Raw genomic sequence first — 23,856 nt, 5'->3', positions numbered from 1 at the left:
CGTTTTACAAGATAACATGCTTACTGAGGCTAGTTTGAATTACTACTATTTTTCCTATAACCCATGTTCTTATAGAATATCTGATGGATGATGATATGATATTTAGAACATGTTTAGAAAACCTCTTTATAGTATAGATGATGCATGACTTTATACTATGAAGTTGATTTTCAACATATGTATGTTCATTGGTTTTGTACCTACCTAGTGGTCCTTTCCGCTACGGGACGTAAGGATAGATCCGGTCCGTCCCGGGCGACGGTTTGGTGTTGGCATAGGGCCTGAAGTGTATTTTCCTCTGACTGTCTGCTCAGAGACGGGGAGCCGGCATGGGGCCTGAAGTGTATTTTCCTTTGACGATCTGCTCAGAGATGGGGAGCCGGCATGGGGCCTAGAGAGTTATCGGACATTCACTAGTGTTTATTATTTTATGCAAATTATGATTTGAGGCATTGCACAGCATGCTAGGTTTCGGAAAACCTATATTTATCATTATATTTGTGTTTTCATAAAACCTGAGGGTTAGTACGTTGATAAATGTTTTATTATATTATATATATATATATATATATATATATACTTGGTCCACTTATATTTGTTTTGTACCCCCTTCAGGACCTATGAACGAGGAATACGATCTGAGCTATAAGGCATTCCCTTACCAGTGATATTGTGTTATATTCGCTCCGTTTCGCCATCTATTGTAATAGTACTCCTCTATCTTAGTTTTCTGCTTGTACTCTGTGATAGACTTATGCTCTGGACGTGTTGTGTAATTACTTAATTTCAATACTTAGAATTTGCACGTTTATTTGTATAATTAGCCCTATGGCGTATTTTAGCTTTTCCTCAGTTTTCGTTTAAATTAAATGGCTTCCGTCACCCTTCGGGTGTCGGCCAGCACGTGACCACCTCGATGTCCCTAAGACCTTGGGGTCGAGGCATGTCAACACCCTCACGGTTTTGTTTCTGGGAACTCACACGAGAACTTCCCAGTGGGTCACCCATCTTGGGAATGCTCTCGCCCCCAACTCGCTTAACTTCGGAGTTTCGATGGAACTCGAAGCCAGTGAGCTCCTAAAAGGCCTCGTGGTAGGTAGAGATGAGACTATACATATAAGGCATAGAGGATCCACTCTCCTGGGCGATGTGGGATGTTACACATAATGTATATGTATATATTGTATATTAAATATGTGTTATTTTATTATTATTCTATATAAATTTAAAAAAAATTTAAGTTTTATTAATTTTTATAGCATACTATAGGCAAAGAGTGAGATTAAAAAAAAAATTAAAAATAAAAATATCAAGTAATTTAAAAATATTGAACACATTAAAAAATTATAATACTTAATTTACGAGCGTGAAAAATGGGGAAAAATATGCAAACGCTCGTGATCGCATCATCTACGCTTTGAGGATGAGTACATCGTCGTTTGAATTTTTAAAACCATACAAACCCTCATGAATAGTATTTTTAAGAGAGTTCAAAATAAATAAAATTCATAATCATTAATGTATAAGTTTGAAAAATGAGAAAGCATATATATACGCTCGTGGTTGCATCCTCTACACTTAGACGATGGTTACATGGTCGTTTAGATTTTTAAAACCCTACAAATCTCATGTATAGTGTTTTCTATTTGAGTGCAAATTAATAAACTTAATAATAATTGTTGTAGGAGTATGAAAAATGTTAATAAAATATAGAATCATACATAATGACAAGCTTTACAACTTTTGTAAAGGGGTCAACTCCAAAATCCGACACCATATATAATCATAAACCTTAACAGGTGTTACACAACACGCTCCGTTAAGATATCGAATATGTTACGAAAACGACACGAGCATGAAAAGTATGACACGAATGTCAAGTTTAGGTTCAATGATGTTTGACGACATCATTTAGATTGATGACGTTGCCTTTCCAGGTCGTGTGATGATACGTTGAGTAGGGGTACAAAGAACAAATATGGTTTCAATGTAAGACTTGGTTTTTTTTATGCTCATATTTCTGTGTCACTAATTTCTTTTAATATTTTCTCATTTATGCTCATTTATAATTTAAAGAACTAATATGTGCATATTAATAAAATTATCATTTTAATGTTGAGATATTAAATAAAAATGCACATTAAATAACACAAAATAGAATATAAATTTAAATAAATGTACACTTCAAGGGATTAAATTGAATATGTAATCTAGTACCAATTTTTTTTCTTTTTCAAATTTTAATCTTTTACCAGAACTAATGTTCAAAAACTTCAATATTAATTATTTAATACCACTGGAAAAGCCTCAAAATGCTGAAAAATCGCCCTTATTCGAGTTGTTTTTTCAATGATTTAATCTTAAGACTACTGGGGGATGATCAAGAATCGCCTTTATTCGAGTTTTTTTAATGATTTAATCCTTAATACAACTGGGAAAGCCTCAAAATGCTCAAAAGTTAAAGCAAATTGTAGAATGGAAATGATCAAAAACCCAATCGCCTTTATTCGAGTTTTGTGCAATGATTTAATCTTTTAATGAATTGCTGGTGGGGGGAAATGATCAAAACCCAATCGCCTTTATTGGAGTGTTTTTTTTTTTTTTTTAAATGAGGAATACGTGGCTCCTTCAGATTAAGAAGTTTTTAGTGACTAATTCACAAAAGTTCGTGTCTATGATTAGAATTGTTCATATATTAAATACCTTGTAAATTTTTGCAAAAAGTCAATTAAAATAAGGTCATTTAAATCTAGCAAATATATAGACGGCTCGCAATGCATCAACTTATTCATCCATTTATTTTTATACAATTCGATTACTAAACGAGTTCGTATTTATTTATTTTTTGCATAAATGATATTTACAAGTGATTAATAATATGAATAGCTCTAATTATAAACATAAAGTTTTGTGAATCGGTTATAATGCAACTTAAGGAGGAATACCTCCTCATCCACGGAGGGAGAAGGACGGGAGGACGAAGCGACGGCATCGGAGGTGTAGAGATGCAGGAGGATGAAGCGACGGCGTTGAAGGACAGGAAGTGTAGAGGAGCTTGTTGTTGAGGTTGGCTTGGGATTTGAAGGACAGGAGGGCAACGGCGTTGGAGGAGGTTTGGAGGCGGCGGTGGGGATGGATTATCTGTGCTGGGTGGATGGCGTGCAGGAATGGAAGGGAAGGGAAGTGTGGAAGATGGGAAAATAAAAATATTTTAATAATAATATTTTTTTTTATAAAGTCAGAAAATAAAAATAAAAATATTATTTTTTATTATTTTATAATAAAAAATAATAATATTTTAATAAGTTGACTAGGCTATTTTTTTTTAGGGGTGGAGATGCTTTAGCCTATTACTATTCACTAGAGTATATTACTGTTTAGTTGAGTGGATAAATGCGTTGGGTGCTAGCGCAAAGTCTTTAGGGGTGGAACTGCTCTTAGAGAAAGACCCCTGAAACTCCTATTTTCCAAACAAAAACCCACATAATATTAAACATTAAAATAAAACCCGGAATTCAAATAAAATACCATGTAGACAAATATATAACCAATTATTACAACATATTTACAACTTATGCCACAAAACCCGAATTATGTCAATAAATATTATTACTCACCCTAATTATGATTAGCAATTAACCCCATATGGAAATTTTACCTTTCTTGTATCATAAATATTAGTAACATATATATATATATATATATATATATTAATTTACCCATGTTCATAAACAATTATGGCACATTTTTCGTATGAAAAAAGAAAATCCTTTGTACAATCAGTTATTTTGCATCAAATAATATTGTTTGATAAAATAACAAACCAATTAATATTTTATGTTGTAGGTAAATTATTTTATATAGATTATGACACACCTCGACCTGTAATGTCCACTAGGACCTCGAATCGAGCCATGCTGGCCAACACCTGGAAGGTGACAGAGCCATAAAGTGTGATAATGTAAGAAATGTGAATAAATTAAAATCTAAAAGTGCTTAAGTACACGAGTGAGCGATGAACGGGTCTGGACCCATTTCACGTGTGATACAGAGCATAGGTATAGTACACGAGTGAGCGATGAACGGGTCTGGACCCATTTCACGTGTGATACAGAGCATAGGTATAGTACAATAAGGTAAGATAATGATTATACCATCATAAAAAACATCTGTACTGAAAAGTGCCACGAATCCTCGTCGATACAAAACTCTGCTGCTAGAACCTGGAGGGGTGCAAAAATAGAAAATGTGAGTGAGTGAAACAAAACTTTTCAAACCAATTTCAATTACCAAAGGCAGTAACCCCTCGCCATAACACTTGTATAATTTCCAGAAGATTATACTATGTAGAAGTATGAAATCAAATGTATACTAAAAGTAAATCCAGAAATATACTACTACTCAACATCTCATTAGCAATATAAATAATCATGTGCTTAATAACCCATACTAGCACGCAAGTCGGAATCACCTATGGTGCCCTGTACAACTGCACCCATATCTCATCAACCAATGCTAGCACAAAAGTCAGAGTCACCTATAATGACCTATACGACTTATCCATATCTCATCAATCAATGATAGCACATAAGTCCGAGTCACCTATAGTGACCAGTACGACTTATCCATATCTCATCAATCAATGCTAGCATATAAGTCGAAGTCATTTATAATGACCTGTATGACTTATCCATATCTCATCAATCAATGCTAGCACATAAGTCGGAGTCACCTATAGTGACCTGTATGACTAAATTAATAGCTCAATAAGTATACCTGCACACGAGTCGGAACCACCTAAAGTGGTTTGTACGACATGACTGGGTGTAAATAAATACGCTCAAGTTCTACGATCACGTGAAGACTGTGTGAATAATCGCGGGTCACCTACGAGTCGGAACCACCTATTATGGTCTATACGACAGGACTGTGCACCTACCTTGGGTCCAAGGTAAGCGTAAGGTGTGGGAGGTGAACATCACATGAAGGACTGTGCCTTGCCCACGGGCGGGAGCACTAACACCGGGGTGCAAGTTTATGAGCTCTCAATGCATCTCAACATAACATGTACAACTCATGGGCAACTTGTACGACAGTGCCGGAGTTGCCTATGATTGCAACCTGTACAACAATGTCGGAGTTGCCTAAAACATAAATATAGTCATACCATAACTCGATCATTTCAAGTAACACCATAAACTCACCTGAACTTACCTGTGCGTCTTGTGTTCCTCTTCACACTTCAAAGCATTTAAAGTAATTATGTGCAGATAATATACATATGAATATGTCATGATGCAATCTAAAACTCAACCATAACATAGTGTTTCCAAATATATAAATATAACATGGCGTGAGATGCATAATCTGTAACGCCCCACTTCCAAACTATTTATTTTCGGGAATAATTTTCGGTGATAAGCCCAACTAGAGACTAGTTTAATTAACTATCATTACTTACGTTTCCTTACTTCAATTTCTTGATCCTTCACACATTGATTTATGACCAACATTTAGCCACCAAATCATAAGGTTAAATCTCACATTTTCCACCAATGTCCCTCACGTTGCTCAATTCCCCAAACAAGGCTATTGTCTCATTTATTATATGGCTGCATCTAATGTCTTGTTAGACTGCCTACGTACCCTAAACAGGGATCAAGTCATTCGTAGTTTGTACTAGTCCTCCAAAGCATGCACAAAAATTATATGAAATATTCAATTTATAAACGTTTGTGGAGATGTCAATCTTATATAGCCATTCGTAGTTTGTACTAGTCCTCCAAAGCATTCACAGAAATTATATGAAATATTCAATTTATAAACATTTATGGAGATGTCAATCTTATATATATATATATATATATATATACACACACACGATAGAAGGGAAAAGACCCACTTACCTTAGGTCTACGCTACAACTCCCAAGCACAAATATCGAGACGTCACGAATGATCATCACCTAGAATAATTATTCAGTCACATCTCAAAACTCTTATCCATAGAACCCGTAATTTACATAAAACACATCCCAAGGACGTTCTAAAATGATTTGAGATCCATTGACCAAAAGTCAACCTTCGGTCAAAGATCAACGGTAGGGTCCACAACCCTACGTAACTCAATCCGGAAGACCCGCATCTCGGATTTCCAATCCAAAACTTCTAAAGATACACATTATACTTCTAGAACATAATGCTAAAGTTTCATTATGATTCAACGGTTGGATCTTTACCAATTGCCAATTTAAGTGGCGGTCAACGTTTTATTTTACAAGCTTACAAATCCAATTTGGGAAGATCCGTACGTTAGATTTTCAATCTGTAAGTTTCTAATATCCTCAAATATTACATACCATAATGTTTTAAAAATTTGGTGACAATCCAACGGTAGGATCATCAATTCATGTAAGGACCTCTTAATGGCCAACTAGGTGGTCAACTATGAAACTATATTAAACATCATAATTTCACTAACCAGATGTTAAATATGGAATCGGGGCTTCAAAATTAGCCTAGGAAGGTCAGGTGGAGTCTTGGCCCACACGTCGCCACGGTTTGCAGGAAAATTCCACTATTTCAAAAAATTCTCAAATTTCACAGAAATAAAGATCTCAAAGAGAGGAACAACTTTCATACCTGTCATGAAGTCCAAAAGTGGACGGAAGATGGTCAATTTTGCCCACAAAGCCAGCGAGTGCTTAAAGTTTCCCGGCGTCGATTTGTCATCTACGGTGGCCCAACGGGGTCAAGGTTGGTTAGGTTTTGTTCCTAGGATGATGGGCTACAAAGCCCAAGTGGTGGCATCGGCCATCGCTTTGCCATTTTGCGAGAAAAATAAAAAAGGGTAGCTGGAGCACCGTGAGAACCGTCAACTTTCGTGGCCTCAAACCGCCACATACAAAGGTTAATCAAGGTGGTTGTTGGGTGGATTTTGTAGAAGGGAAAGAGAGCTTCAAGATGGCGGTGGTAGCGTCGAGAAATTCCATCGGAGTTGGCCGGAATTGGCCTTGGAAGTTGGGTGGTCGTGGTGGTGGCGTGCACAAGAAAGCTGGGAGTTTTCTTCCCTTTTTTTTTTTTTTTTCTTCTGATTTCTGATTGGACTACTGCCCTTTTTCTACCTTTTATCTAATTGGTCCTCTTTAACCAATTAACTAACTTTAAGTAATCAGCTTCCAACGTTTGTAACTATACCGTTATAATCCGGACTCACAAACGGTTTTTGCCTATGAGTTCGTACCAACGAGTACTACTTAAATACACTAAAAGAAGTCATACGTTTCTCTAAACGATGGTTAACGGAAGTCAAAGTCCTTGTCTCTAGGGCATTTTTGTCAATTCCCTTGATTAAAATAAATAAAAACGTAAAATTAAGGACTGGTTGTCACAGATTATTACATACATTAGACATTTTTTATTTGTTATTATATATGCGTGTTAAAAATAATTTATCTATATTTATATGTAAAATATAAGTAAATTAATTTTGAATCAAATAGCATTTATTTTGAAGGTAAATTAAAATAATAGTTACATTGTTTTAGTGACAGCCCGTCCCGGGTTATTCGTACCGTAGGGGTGAAATGATAGTTTTGCCCCTAGTATTTTTGTTTCGTTGTGTGGTCATTTTTGGAAGTTGGTTGGCTGCTTTTGGACCACACACACACACCCACACTCATTCTCATCCTTTCCCTGTCCCGTATCCCTGTCTCTCTCTCCCTTTCCTTTTTTCCTTGTACGAACATGAACCAAAGTGCTCGAAAACGTTATGAATCGTGGAAGAAAACCATACCTTTGTGCTCATGAGGTTCTTAGGAGTTCAACCATACCCATTTCAGGTAAAGGAACCTTCATTTTCACATCAAACCCGAGAGGTTCATTTCGGAGTACTGTTCATGCACACGTAACATCTTGTGATTTTGGGAATTTCAGGCTTGTAGGAAGCTTGGTGAGGTCCTTAGGAAGCTCGGGGTGGTTCGTTTGAAGGTTTTGGACGTCGAGATCGTGAGTTGCAGGTTTGGCCAGAGTTGGTGGAGTTTTTCCGGCGAGATTCCGTTGGTTTTAGTGCTTGAAAGTGGTAAGGATTTGTTCCTCTAGTTGTAAGCTTCATTTTGGTACCAATTTGGTGAAATTTGGGTGAAAAACGAGTGAGATATTAAGTTTAGAAATTTTCCCGGTTTTCCGGCGATGCTAACGGCGCAGGAGGTTGGCCGGAGAAGACCACGGAATATTCCGTCAGTTTGGACGGAATATTCCTAACGGCGTTAGGTTAACTTTAATGGAATCTGTTAAAGTTAACGGAATATTCCTGACGGCGTTAACTAACGCCGTCAGTGTGCCAGGCAAGTGCCTGCGCGTGGGCGGCGCATGTGGCCGTGCCTTGGCCGACGTGTAGGGGCGCGTGAGGCGTCGGAAAGTTATTTTAAAAATATGGGAATATTCGTGAGGTTGAGTAGATCACGTTGGTGTATTCACACACCCCATTTGAGCATTGTATGAGAAGTTATTTCGTAATGTTGGTTATGTGCTTTAAAATTAATGTTTTTATAGTTGATTCACATATAGGTGAGACCTATCCCAAGGACGAGCGCAGTCACTCGAGGCAAGAGGGTTACGACCCTTCTACATACCAGTGAGTGAGCTTTTGGTTTTCCATATATACCTATATTCTTGTGTTTTTCCCAGAAAGTGAAATTAAGCGTTTAAATGTTTTAAATGCCATGCTTTGCGTTTGCCTATTTAATTATGCATTATTAGTTGCATATATATATATATATATATATATATATATGTTTGGTGATATGGACGCACAGGTAAGTGACAGGTAAGTTATGGTTTATGTTTGTGTTTAGTAATGATTTAAGATGCATAGAGAGCTCATAACTTGCACCCCCGGTGTTAGTGCTCCCGCCCTGTGTAGGGCACAGTCTTTTATGTGATGTTCACCTCCCGCACCACACGCTCATCTTGGATCCAAGTTAGGTGAACAGTCCTGTCATATAGACCACTATAGATGGTTCCGACTTGTAGATGACCCGCGATTATTTGCCTAGTCTTCATGTGATCGTAGCACTTGAGCGTATTTATTTACACCCAGTCATGTCATACAAACCACTTTAGGTGGTTCCGACTCGTGTGCAGGTATAGTTACTGAGTAGAGATTTGAGCTCTAGATTCAGCCGTACATGTCACGTTAGGTGACTCCGGCTGACATATTTCATGGCATTGATTTGACATTACCTGAGTACTTGCATTTCTATGTAGAGACATTCGACATGGCATATTTCTAAGCATGATTTATATATATGTGCATATTCTATTTTCTGGGAAACTATACAGGTTTTACTGCGAGGGGTTAGAACTTTTGTTATTGAAATGATTTTGAAAAGCTTTGTTTTTGCCCACTCACGCTTTCTGTTTTGCGCCCCTACAGGTTCTAGTCTGGATAGCTCTGTTGGTGGCTCTCGAAGGGATTCACGGTATATCTGACAGATTATCACCAATGTAGGACTACCTTTGGGTGTGTTTATTTAGTGTTTGTTTCTCCCGGACTGCACTAGGTCTTTCGTGCTCTGAATATTGTTTTTCACACTTACGCTTGCACGTGTATGTTATCTACTTAGTGTATAACTTGGTTTTTATTTATTCGTACTTTTATTATTATTCTTAGCTTCCGCACTGTGCACATGGTTACGTCACCTTCACGTGACGGCCAGCATGCCCTGATTTCGGTCGGGGTGTGTCAGTTTTGATCAAGTTAAACAGTGCCTAAATTATTTCATAAAAACTAAACCAAGACAAATTATCGCCATTAAAATAAAACAGTAGATACATTAGTTTTTTTTATAAGATTAAACAATAGGTAAATTATGTTTATGTTTGTAAAAAAAAAAAAAATTGAAAATAATAGATATATTATTTTTAACCAAATTTCCTTTATTTGTAGGTGAATTATTTGCATGCATTATTACTAATATATATGTGTGCAATGATTCACCTATATTATTATATAAAATATAGATAAATTTATTTTGAATCAAATAACATTTCTTTTATTTTATAAGTAAATTATTTTGCATGTATTATTACCGGCCAAATTTTATAGTGCCCTTTCATATTTTCATTTGGTAAGAAAATGACAAGATTAAATTAAACTTGTCTAATTTTATGCAAATTTGAAAAACAATTACGAAATCTTAAGGAAAGTATAACATTAGTGCTCTTTTGTTTTTGTTTTTTTGCCAGAAGCATTAATATACAATTTGTATGATATATTAATATGCAATGATTTTAAACATTAATGCATTTTTTTCATTAATCCCTCCCTTCAAGGGGTGTTTTAGGCATCTAAAAAATGCAAAATGTGTAAAGGCAAACATAATTAATGAATTTGCTTATGTGGAGCCTAGTCATTGCGTTTTATTCAGGTAAAAAGATTATGTCTAGTTTTATGTAAAGAAACTTGAGTTTCAAGGGCTAAAGTCATATTTTCAGTAATATTTACTCATATGTCATAATCATTATATTTTCAATGTACCATGAGTCCAAAAAATTCAAAGAACACGTAATATTATATAAGTTGGTCAACCCAACAAAACGTCCTTTCTCGTTAATTAGTATTACGATCTAATGATATTTATTGAATAATACAGTCTCACATTAGAAACTTGACATATGACATTTTATAATAAAACTCAACATGTGTCAGCATGTAGTTGAGTTGGGACAATATTGGTGTGATTAGCAGTGTGTGAACCACTTGACTCTAAAAATCAAAATCGTATTCACTTGTAAGTGAGAAATTTTAGGTTTGAATAAAAACCAACAAGATTGTGGTTGGTGCTATGAGAAATAAAAACCTCTATATGCATCAAAGTTAGAACATTCGGGTTCTAAGACATGGATTTGTTTAATTTGCATGACAAGCTTCGGGTTTTACATTGGTGTATTGTTTTATGAAAATTTCATGTTTTAGAGGCACTAATTCGAAACTTCAGGTTCGATTTAGTTGAACTTTCCTATGAGATCCCATATTTTTATAATATAATTTGGAGATATTAGAGTGAATTGTAAATGTTTAGTACATTTCAACCATGATTTTATAATATTATTTGGAGATATTAGAGTGAATTGTAGATGTTTAGTACATTTCAACCATGTTAGGCGTTATGAATGTTGCAAACTAAGTGATTTCATGCTTGCTATTGCATGACTAAGCTTTATAGCTTAGCCAAGTGGACAAGACCAAAAAGGAATTTACTTACAAAGGGCATGTGTGTATGTGACTCGTGAAATTTAAGCAGGAGGTGGTCATTTGTGAGAAGACACAAGTGCGTAGTGAGCACTCTACAAGTGACTATGTGAAGCTACATAGGTGTACGTGTCTTGTGCTTTTCCCATGCAATTGACACCTCATTACCATTAGGATAAGAACCGGTTCTTAAGTTTCTATATTTTATTAATATTTTAACTTGGTTATTAAGTTTGCTAACCGCCTAGTATAAATAGGAGAAGCTCATCGTAATTTCGATTCAAAACCAAAATAAGCACTTGAGTTAGGATTGAATGGCATACGTTGGTCTTGGCGTGTGTGTGCGTGTGTGTGTATTAGAATAGAAAAGAGATTGGAAGGAATACATGGCGATTAAGAAGCTTTCTCAAGTACGTGAAGTTAGTCTATTGCAGTAGTGATATGGATTTACTGACAGAGTTTGGACCCATGTCATCATGAAATGACGTAATATATTTTTACCATTGTGATAAAGGGCCACTTGCATGCCATGACATTTAAATTAATATTATTAACTTACTGTGGTAAGGTTATGTCCTTATTGAGTTGTTGAGATTGATCATCTTTTTATTGCTATGCAGGTTTACAAATTAGACATTAAAAGGGTAGGCAAGATGAGATTAGATTATATGTGAGAATAGAATGTTCGTTCATCTATTTACTAGAGAATTGTTAAGAATTCTTGATTTGTTTAATAATCATGAATTATTTTTATAAAAAGAAATTTATTTTCCAACCTGTTTTAATTTCTTTTTTTTTATTTAGTTTTTAACTCATGTTTCAGATTTAGGTTCAATTTTTTATTACCGACCTGGGATTCGGGGCGTGACATTTCCATTGATAAAAGGGTACCAGCAAGAACACAGAATACAACATACAACCTAGTGTTGTGAATTTTGGTTACTTCGGGGACCGAATGGACTATGAAATGATGTCAACAGTACAAAGGAAAAAATAAAATATTGGTTGTAATTTATATGAGTGAACTGCGGGCTAAAATAAGTTCTTTTTTGTCAAATTTATAGATTGCGGGCCACTAAATTAATTCAGCAAGTCGGGAGGGCCGGTAGTGGGAGCAAGGAAAATGCAGTGATTCAGACCATATTGGGGCTGGATGGCTGCGGGCCAAACAAGTGGAAAGCCCAAAACATTGGGTTAGCGGTTAAATTTTGCACCCAAAAAAGGCTCGGTTGGGCTGAGGTGGAGGGAGCCCAGCAGCAGGCCGAACAGGAAGCCCAATATGGGCAAGAACCTTCAGCAGTGGGGCCAACTAGAAAGTGGGCTGCTGACCCTGACGCCTTAACGGCATCGTTTTGAGGTGCGGCTTGGCACTTGATGAATTATTTCCAACAAAAAGAGTCCGGGACTTCCTTGAGTGGTCTTTGCTCAGAAACATTGGCTTCGGTACAGCCATTGGTGTTGGAGATTGGAGTGTTACAAATTCACTGGATGTTTCTTTAAGTGACTTCTTTTCCACATTAGTCTACCACCTCGAAATAAACCCAAGACCCTCTTCTACAGCTGTTGGAACTAAAAGAAAGAGAAAGGCGGCTCTTCAATAACTAGGGTACATCTTCATTCGGTAGGCCAAGACAAGAATAAAACGTAGTAAATGAGTCCTAATTTCCTTGTCCTTTTCTAGCACGAATTCTCTATCTCTTTCTTTGTAGTGAAACAAGAAGGTCACCAACTTTCTTGACCTTCCGCACTAGGCAGGTGTCAACCCCCATACATGGTCTTACGACATTGTTGAGACCTATGTTTTTGGTAAACAGTCACCCTGGCTTGGCCTCTGTAATACTTCTTCAAAGTATAAGAAGTTCTTGGGGAGATTAAAGAAAGAATCTACTCTTCTTTCAACACGATACAGCTCATGGCGGGGCTCGACTCGCGATTAGATTTCTAAAACCCTTGTTTTTTCTTCTATTTTCTTTTTCCATTTTTTTTTTTTTTTTGTACTCACACAATTCACCATAACAATATTGAATAATATTACAAAACATAATATTGCATAGCAAATTAACTAAATAAAGTATTGCGTATGTATGACCAATCAATATATATATATATATGAGCAATATACGTAATATATGAAGCATAGATAAATTTGAGGTTACTGCATCATAGTGAATGTTTGCATGCTATCAAGGTTTATAAAATATTGATTCATGTTTTCACTACTACAAAAGGGGGCTATAGTGTCGGAGGGTGGTGTCGCTTTAATCTAATATAGTAGCGGATTAAGCAGTTGCGACACTAACTGAACATGACGTCGGATTTACTGTCGCTTATAAGCGTTCTTAAATGTTTATGTCGCTTTTAAACCGACGTAAACATATATTTTAATAATTTTTAAATACTAGTGTCGCTTTTAAACCGACGTAAACATTATTTTAATAATTTTTAAATACTAGTGTCGCTTTTAAGCGACATAAAGTGTGTGTATATATATATATTAAATTATATATATATTAAATTAAATTTTATATCCCTAAAAACTATAATAATTATATATATATATATATATATTAAATTAAATTTTAAAAAATTGGTGATCATTGGATTGGCTTCAATATACATACGATTCAATTTCTTAAGTGTTATACATACAAAATAAATAAATTTAAATCTACTTAATATATATACACACACACACACCATTGAACTTGATTGGATACGAATTCTATGAAACTAATTTCGACACTTATAAACGAAAAATCACGATTTAACGGTTATTTTAACTCCGATTTTGATGATTTTTTACAGCTACACTCCTGACCCTATATGAATACAATGAATGGATTTGATCTTCAAATTAAAATATTTACACAAGTGGATACCAAAAAATCTTATGTTATACTTAATGAAAGTATAAATAAACTCTAAGTGTTAGTCAATCTATTGTTTTGATGGGATACAAATTCTCGGAAACTAATTTCAACGATCCCAACCGTCAAACTTGTTTGCATATGCTTCGAGTTCACATCAGCAAAAAATCACAAAAAACAAACATTCAGAGATCAAGTAACGGGACAAAGCTTTTCGACGGTTATAAACGAAAAATCACGATTTAACGGTTATTTTAACTCCGATTTTGATGATTTTTTACAGCTACATTCCTTGACCCTATATGAATAGAATGAATGAATTCGATCTTCAATTTAAAATATTTACACAAGTGGATACCACAAAATCTTATGTTATACTTAATGAAAGTATAAATAAACTCTAAGTGTTAGTCAATCTATTGTTTTGATGGGATACGAATTCTCCGAAACTAATTTCAACGATCCCAACCGTCAAACTTGTTTGCATATGCTTCGAGATCACGTCAGCAAAAAAATCACAAAAAACAAACATTCAGAGATCAAGTAACGGGACAAAGCTTTTCGACGGTTATAAACGAAAAATCACGATTTAACGGTTATTTTAACTCCGATTTTGATGATTTTTTACAGCTAAACTCCTTGACCCTATATGAATACAATGAATGAATTCGATCTTCAAATTAAAATATTTACACAAGTAGATACCACAAAATCTTATGTTATACTTAATGAAAGTATAAATAAACTCTAAGTATTAGTCAATCTATTGTTTTGATGGGATACGAATTCTCCGAAACTAATTTCAACGATCCCAACCGTCAAACTTGTTTGCATATGCTTCAAGATCACATCAGCAAAAAATCACAAAAAAAAAACATTCAGAGATCAAGTAATGGGACAAAGCTTTTCGACGGTTATAAACGAAAAATCACGATTTAACGGTTATTTTAACTCCGATTTTGATGATTTTTTTACAGCTACATTCATTGACCCTATATGAATAGAATGAATGAATTCGATCTTCAATTTAAAATATTTACACAAGTGGATACCACAAAATCTTATGTTATACTTAATGAAAGTATAAATAAATTCTAAGTGTTAGTCAATCTATTGTTTTGATGGGATACGAATTCTCCGAAACTAATTTCAACGATCCCAACCGTCAAACTTGTTTGCATATGCTTCGAGATCACGTCAGCAAAAAATCACAAAAAACAAACATTCAGAGATCAAGTAACGGGACAAAGCTTTTCGACGGTTATAAACGAAAAATCACGATTTAACGGTTATTTTAACTCCGATTTTGATGATTTTTTACAGCTAAACTCCTTGACCCTATATGAATACAATGAATGAATTCGATCTTCAAATTAAAATATTTACACAAGTAGATACCACAAAATCTTATGTTATACTTAATGAAAGTATAAATAAACTCTAAGTATTAGTCAATCTATTGTTTTGATGGGATACGAATTCTTCGAAACTAATTTCAACGATCCCAACCGTCAAACTTGTTTGCATATGCTTCAAGATCACATCAGTAAAAAATCACAAAAAACAAACATTCAGAGATCAAGTAACGGGACAAAACTTTTCGACGGTTATAAACGAAAAATCACGATTTAACGGTTATTTTAACTCCGATTTTGATAATTTTTTACAGCTACATTCATTGACCCTATATGAATAGAATGAATGAATTCGATCTTCAATTTAAATTAGTTTTTTTTAAATATTTTGAAACCCAGTGTCGCTTTTAAGCGACATATTGATTTAAATTAGTTTTTCGTTTTATAACCATCGAAAAGTTTCATAGAATTTGTATCCCATCAGGTTCAATGGTGTGTGTATATATATATATATATATTTATTAAGTAGATTTAAATTTATTTATTTTGTATGTATAACACTTAAAGAAATTGAATGGTATGTATATTGAAACTGATCCAACGGTCACCAATTTTTAAAATTTAATTTAATATATATATATATATATATATATATATAATTATTATAGTTTTTAGGGGTATAAAATTGTTACATTAATATATATAATTATTATAGTATTTTTTAGGGTTATAAAATTAATATATATAAAATTATAGTATTTGAAATATTAGGCGGGAAATTTCCCGCTTTTTTGAATGGATGGAGAGACTTAGTGTCGGTTTTAACCGACGCTAGTGTCATTAAAGCGACGCTATGTGAATTTCAAAAAGTGTGTCAGAAGTTGGCGTCGGTTAAAAGCGACGCTAGTGTCATTAAAGCGACGCTATGTGAATTTCAAAAAGTGTGTCAGAAGTTGGCGTCGGTTAAAAGCGACGCTAGTTTCATTAAAGCGACGCTAGTTTCATTAAAGCGACGCAAGTTTCATTAAAGCGACGCTATGTGAATTTCAAAAAGTGTCAGAAGTTTGTGTCGGTTTAAAGCGACGCTAGTTTCATTAAAGCGACGCGAGTTTCATTAAAGCGACACTATGTGAATTTCAAAAAAAGTGTCAGACGTTTGCGTCGGTTTTAACGGACGCAAACTAAGTACCCATATTTAAACCCCTCTCTTTCCCATTTCAACCGTGCTTTCATTTCTCCCCCAATTTCAGACTTTCTTCTTCTCCTTCCCCATTTCATCTGTGCGTCCCCTTCTTCCTCCTTTTCATTTTTTCCTCAACTCCTTCCCCGTTTGCTTTGGATCACCAGTTTGAAGATCAACATTCTGAAGAACTCCAATTCGAGGAGGAAGAGCTTGAAGGTGGTTCATTTTTAAATTATTATGATTATTAATTTTAGTTTCTATTTTGTATTCTAAATAGTTTTATGCTTAAATTGAAAATTTATTTTTGTTTCTTGGTTTTTAATTATTTTTTTTGTATTTATGCATGTTGGATCTAAAGAGCAAGGACACTGGAAATCACAGATCCATAATTTTTAAAGGTATAAAACCTGAGTTTAATCTATAGATTAGAGCCTTAATGTTGAAGTAGTAAAGTATTGGAGCACTGATCTGATGGCAAGCATGGCAGCATGGAGTTGCTAGTATTATATATGGCACTATGGAGCTACAAAATATGTGGTCTTCGACAAAGGCAAGCACAGGAAAGCATGGAGGATGAATTTTTGTAAATTATATGGAATGTTAGATGTAAAACATTTGTATATTATGGCACTATTTTTCTTTTGAATTATTTTTATTATTGTTTGTTTTGGCCTAAAATTGAAATTTATTATTTCGATTATATAATTTTTTTGAGTTATAATTATTTGAGAACGAATACAAAAACAGATTTCGACTTTTTTTTTAATTATTATTATCAAAGGTGGTGTCGCTTTAAATCGTCACTAGTTTGCATATTTTATTTATTTAATTGTTCTCTAACGTCGCTTTAAACCGTCACTAGTTTGCATATTTTATTTAGTTAATTGTTGACTAGCGTCGCTTTAAACCGACGTTAACATCAGCGTCGCTTTAAACCGACGCTGCGTAGTGGCGGATTAAGCGAATAAAGCGACGCTGAAGCCCTTTAGTGACGGTAGCAATGGCGTCGCTATTCCAATCCGACATTGCAGTGTTTTATGTCGGATTTTTGCCAAATTTCCGACAGAAATCGGGGTTTCTTGTCGGTTTTTGGTCCGTCGGTGATAGCCTATATTGTAGTAGTGTTTAGAAGAACCCAGATTGAAAAAACAATGAAAGCCTTTGAACGTTGGTTGTAGAAGATCATTCTCCAAATCCTTCAATTCTGTAGTGTAGTAACGGGAGTGTGGTGATAAGGTGTTGGAGGCCTATTTTACTAGAGAGAGAGAGAGAGAGAGAGAGAGAGAGAGAGAGAGAGAGAGAGAGAGAGAGAGAGAGAGAGAGAGAGAGAGAGAGGATGGGCACGCCTACATTGATATGACTGAGGCCTATTTTTGCTTTGAACATATGCACATAACATAAAGGATAATTAGATCCCATGCTATTTGGGTAAGTAGGATGGGCACGCCTACATTGATATGATTGAGGGAGCCAAAGTGCATGCAAGCTAATCTCTAAATGGTCACTCACGCAATGTAGACACAGGGAAGCATATATGATTGAATATATGTATATAAGTAGAAATTAGGCATTTGTCAAGCGTACATTTGAAGAAAGAGTACAAAGTCGCTCCCCACTAACACATGAAATGTCAAATCCATCGATTTAGGAAAGGATCGTGTTTTAGGTAGGTGAAAGAGTGTAGTGGGATTTTGTGGCCTGAGATTTTTCAGTATCTTCTAAAAGCGTGATTCTTGTTGTAATTGCTAGCTTGGAAAGCAAAGTCAATTACGACTGTCTGAGAAACCTTGATACGCGTTCGCCTCTATTAATTCTTATTCTTCTGTTAATTTGTTAGTTATTTAACCAATGACAAGGATTCAATGACTGTTATTTGAGAATTGATGACAAGCCATGCCAACTGAATTGTTAAGTAGTTGGCATGGCCCGAGTACAATTCGACCCATTACGTACAGTTATGCATAATTGCTTTCTTATTTGGTAAGCATACGAATTATGATAACTTTTCTATTATTTTTTAGGGTTTACGATTGCGTTATTGTTTGTTAGTGATTCTCTTCGTATAAGAGGAAAGTCTGGCAAAATTATGTAATCTTCTTGACAAATATGTAGAGCTGTTATTGCAAAGGGCAATTTACCACAATGGTGGAAAACATTCAGGTCTATGCATCTTGGTGCAAGTTCGATTCCCACCCACTCCTCTTCCCCCTAACAATTAACTTCTAACCTGCTAACGCTATCGCCCAACTAAAAAAAAATGTTGAGCTGTTATTTATTTTGAATCAATGAACTGAAAATCAAAATTAGCAATGGGGTTGTATTATACAATGAAAATTGTTGGTGTTTGGTTGTTTTTCAAGAATGGAGGTTGATTGGCCTTTTTGATCAATTTGCTTGTATGTTCAATTGCATGCCCACAAATTAGTTGATTTTGCTTCGTCTGTCATCTTTACAGTCAAAGTGAGTTGAACTGCCTTTACACCCAAGTTAATTAGTTGATTCCGTGGTCTGATAATAATCTACTTATATTAAAGGATAAACCATCACATTAATCAAGTATTCGGCATAAATAATCTAAGTACACCATCACATTAATCAGTTGGATTTAAAAATTATGCCAACAGTGGTGTTCATAATCTATATCTTTTTTTTTTCTTTTTTTCAAAACAATTGCATGGCTAGAATTCCCAGGGGGTATATATAAGGTGTCGTATATTTTCTTCGTGGGCCGGTAATGCTAAGGAAACCAAAATTTTAAACTAAATTTATAAATCAAATGATGTGGTTGTTGATGATTGAATTATTAGTTTTGATTAACATGTTTATTCTCTATTGGTGGCACATCATTTGATTTGCAAATTCGGTTTAAAATTTTAGTTTCCCTACCATTACGCTTTGCTCATTGTGATTCGTAACTAACATTAATAGGACCAACCATTATCTCTCAAGTGAAAATGTTTCTTAAGAAGGCATATGTAAAACACATTCACCACAAATTAATTCACTAAAACTACAATGGGAAATTCATGCACTCATTGTGGCATTCATATATCGGTCCAGCACAGAATTGGAGTGTGAGTGCATCTTATTGGCATGGTCCCATTTATCTAAGTATATCTGTACTCAACAGCAAGGAATTGCATGAGGACAAGAACAAGAACAAGACATCACCCACATTAGCACCACCGCCACACCTACCACCAACACCAATGGTACTAGAATATTAATGTCAACAATGTTGGGTAGTGCCCTTAGCTTTCTGATGCCTATATGTAGAGACCTCACCTTCACCTTGTGTACTCAGAAAGTATTTGGTTTCTCAAGTTATACTTCACTCACAAGTCTCAATCAACACATTACACTTATATTGTCACATTGATCTCAAGAACGATCTTAACCAACCCACATTACGTTTTTGAAGTTTGAGTATGGCCAGCACTAGGGTCATTCGTGCTGCGTTCTTGGTTTTGCTCCTTGTGGAGCTCTCCTTTGCTGCTAGATCACCAAAGGCCATTAGGGGTATCGGTGGTGGCGGCGGCGGTGGAGGTGGTGGAGGGGGCGGTTCAGCTTCTGGGTTCGGGTCTGGGCATGGTTTGGGACATGGGTATGGGAGTGGGTCAGAGTATGGTACTGAAGGCGGAAGCGGAGGCGGTGGAGGTGAAGGAGGGGGTGGTGGCGGTGGATATGGTGAAAAAGGTGGTTATGGGTCTGGATATGGGTCCGGTGGTGGCTCTGGTTATGGGTCTGGTGGTGGCAAAGGAGGAGGTGGAGGTGGAGGTGGGGGAGGCGGTGGTGGTGGAGGTGGTGGAGGCTCGAGTGGAGGAAGTGGGTCAGGTTATGGATCCGGTTATGGAAGTGGAAGTGGCTACGGTAGTGGAGGTGGTAAAGGCGGCGGTGGTGGCAGTGGCAGTGGAGGTGGTGGTGGCGGTGGAGGTGGCCATGGTGGTGGCGGTGGAGGCGGCCATGGTGGTGGTAGTGGCTCTGGTTACGGATCGGGTTATGGGTCCGGATATGGTAAAGGAGGTGGAGGTGGAGGTGATTCACCATGAACATGATCATATTAATTACAAGAATTATTCCATTATTAAATAGCTTATCACCTTTGCCCGTTCGTAGCTAAAATAACATGCTCAGTTTGACCATCACTTGTGCATACGTGGTGGTGGATGTTGCATACGTGCATGTCACTGTTCAATATTGAACAACATGGTATTTCATAGTTACTCTTACCATAATATTAATAAAAAGCTAAATTTCTTTTGATAAACTCTATAGACCGGATTCTACTTATCTTGAATATTACTGTTGTTTAAGAATAATACTACATTTGGCCGGGTGAATAGGCTGTCTTAGGCCTTCCTTTTTAACGCATTACGTCTCAAGTGAAAATATTATTTGTCTTTAAACAAAATTCTCTAAAACATATGATATCCAAGCAAACAATGTTACACAAGAAAAAGTATGACAAATGGTTTTATAACATTGAGATACATAATGTCACACTGCATATGTTTTAAGAACCAAAATGCTGAGTCAACTAACAGACACGTTTTGTTAGGTTTTAAGACCATTTGATTCTTTGATGCATTGCAAAACCGAATAAATCAATCACTAGTTTGTGCACATTCTTCGATGCATGGTTAAATCAAATAAATCAATGGAACCGGATCCCCTCTTGAACTTAGGAGGTTGAGTCTCCTGAGCAAATCACATGGGCCGTTGAGATTTGATCTAACAGCTGCAATTATTATAATTTTTAGAGGGCCCCCTGTTTGTAGCCGTTGGATCAAATCTCAACGACTTGTGTGATTTGCTCAGGAGGCTCAACCTCATAAGCTCAGTAGGGGATTCAATTCCTATATCGATCACTAGTTTGTGCACCTTCTTCACTAGATAGACACTAGAAAAACTTGCATGTTACGAGGTCAATTTTTGTCTCGACCTAACTCTTACCCTATAGCTTGAATAATTAAGAACTAGCCTTCATGCATGCGCTTATGTGCATGCATAAGACATTTTTTGAACCACAGCGTGTTACGCTCGACTTACATGTTTTAAATGTATTTATATGTGTTGATTGCTTCAATAATTTTTTATGACAAAAAGAAAGTCAAATATTTGAAGTAAATGAATAATATTTGAATATGCTAGAAGAAACCTCTCATAAACCAATCAAAGCAACTGAATTCACATAATAAAATCGGTCTTTCAATTTCCATCTACATTCCTGAATTTACATTAAGAATAGAGAATTATATTATTACTAAACCATTGTGAAGCTAAACCCACCACCCTCCCCCTTACTTTAGAAAACATTGTTTGTTAAAAAAAAAAAAAAAAAAAAAAAACGATCATTTGACAACTAATTGAATTACATTATTATGCGCGTGCGAAAATGCCGTTTTTTATAATTGGCACTACATGCCTCTTAAGTGTTTAAAAATAGAGAAAATAACATAATTGATTAAATCACATTATTGTATGGGTGTGGAAGACCATTTTTATCACTGGTGGTACGCAACTCTTAAGATGTTTTGAACGTGTCTAAAAATAGAGAAAATAATATTTGATAAACAACTTATTGAATCACATTATTGCTAACCCAATGTGAGGCTAAGCTCAACCCCTTCTCCTTAGTGTAGATAATATCATTTGTTCGGAAAAAAAAAAATCATTTGACAACTAATCGAATCACATTATTATGCGCATGTGAAAAACCCGTTTTATAACCAGCACTACGCGCCTCATAAAATGTTTTGAACGTATTTAAAAATAAAGAAAATAATATTTAATAAATAACTAATTAAATCATATTATTGCTAGCCCATTGTGAGGCTAAGCACACTCTCTCTTCCTTAGTGTGTATAATATCGTTTGTTCGAAAAACAAAACAATCATTTGATAACTAATTGAATTACATTATTATGTGCGTGCAAAATACCTTTTTTTTATAACCAGAACTACGCGCATCTTAAGATATTTTGATTGTGTTTAAAAATATAGAAAATAAAATTTAATAAACAACTGATTGAATCACATTATTACTAACCTATTATGAGATACTAATTACAAAATAAATTAAAAAAAAAACTATACAAAAAGAAGTAATTATTAAAATAAAAAAAAACAATATTTATATGAAGAAAATACTCCTATATTATTTAATGCATTATTTTAGATTGCTTTTAGACATTTTTGTTTGGAATGAATTTCTATCCACTTTTTTTTGGTGAGCTTGTGACGCCCAAAAACCCTCTTCACAACAGTATTGGCTTTATATATAGAGATAATTTGCTGGTAAATCCAAAACATAAAAATGAACAAGACCGCGCTTGACGCTGGTAAACGAATTTATTAATTTCTTTTTTTTATTTTTTTATTTTTTTTTTATTTTTTTTTATTCTGTACGTTTTAGTAAACACATAGGAAGTTAAGAATTAGAATATTAATTGATTTCAGTTCTCCCAAAGAGGGGGTAACCATAGCCAACGAGAGTTGATTGAGTTGGTGATAATCGTTCTCTTTGCTAGACTAAGGCTTAGGTTTGAGTTCCGTTACCAGCAATCATTCTTAATGGACAATTTGTAAAAACAAAAACTAAAAAAGATACATTTATAAGTCCTCAAAGAGATTTGTGGTATACCATGACCGCCTCCACTCCCCCTAAATTTTTTTTCACCCAAAGGAAAATAAAGAGTGGTTAACCATACCAACAACATTTTGACCTAGTCCTAATACTTACAATCGAAGGTTCCTTGCCGAGTCCCAATTATTTAAAGAAATAAAATTACAGCATTCCCGAATGGTCAAACCAAGTACGAAAATCACATGAGCCCATGTAAAAAAAATGCATAAATCGGGGTCGACGACAAGCAATATCACTAAGAGCAACTCCACCCCTATCCACTTTGCGCCAGCACCCAGCCCATTTATCCACTTAATTGAACAGTAACAGACTCAATGAACAGTAATAGGCCAAAGCATCTCCACTCCAAAAAAAAATGTGCTGGCACCTAGTCTAAAAATACGCTGGCACAAACGATCTCCACCCCTACAAAATGCGCTGGCGCCCAGTCCATTTAAAATATTAAATAATTTTTTTATAAAATAATAAAAAAATAGTTTTAATTTCGGATATGATTTTTAACCAATCTCGTCACGCCACGTGTCATTATCCGAACGTACTATTTTTTGAATA

General features: G+C 35.3%; 1 protein-coding gene across 1 annotated transcript; it reads left to right on the top strand.

Annotated features, from left to right (window-relative positions):
• The first annotated feature begins 20,086 nt into the window (after positions 1–20,086).
• Positions 20,087–21,233, top strand: LOC103935292 (putative glycine-rich cell wall structural protein 1). Its single transcript, XM_048591724.1, has 2 exons — positions 20,087–20,435; positions 21,217–21,233. The coding sequence occupies exons 1-2, from the start codon at positions 20,087–20,089 to the stop codon at positions 21,231–21,233; spliced, it is 366 nt and encodes a 121-aa protein (XP_048447681.1).
• Positions 21,234–23,856: the final 2,623 nt, after the last annotated feature.

Source organism: the organism of the source record quoted next, unplaced genomic scaffold (genome assembly GCF_019419815.1).
Source record: "Pyrus x bretschneideri cultivar Hongxiangsu unplaced genomic scaffold, Pyrus_bretschneideri_v1 Contig35, whole genome shotgun sequence".
NCBI classification, from domain to species: Eukaryota; Viridiplantae; Streptophyta; class Magnoliopsida; order Rosales; family Rosaceae; genus Pyrus; species Pyrus x bretschneideri.
Note: the sequence above shows the minus strand (reverse complement) of the source record. Positions and strands in the feature narration are given on the sequence as shown.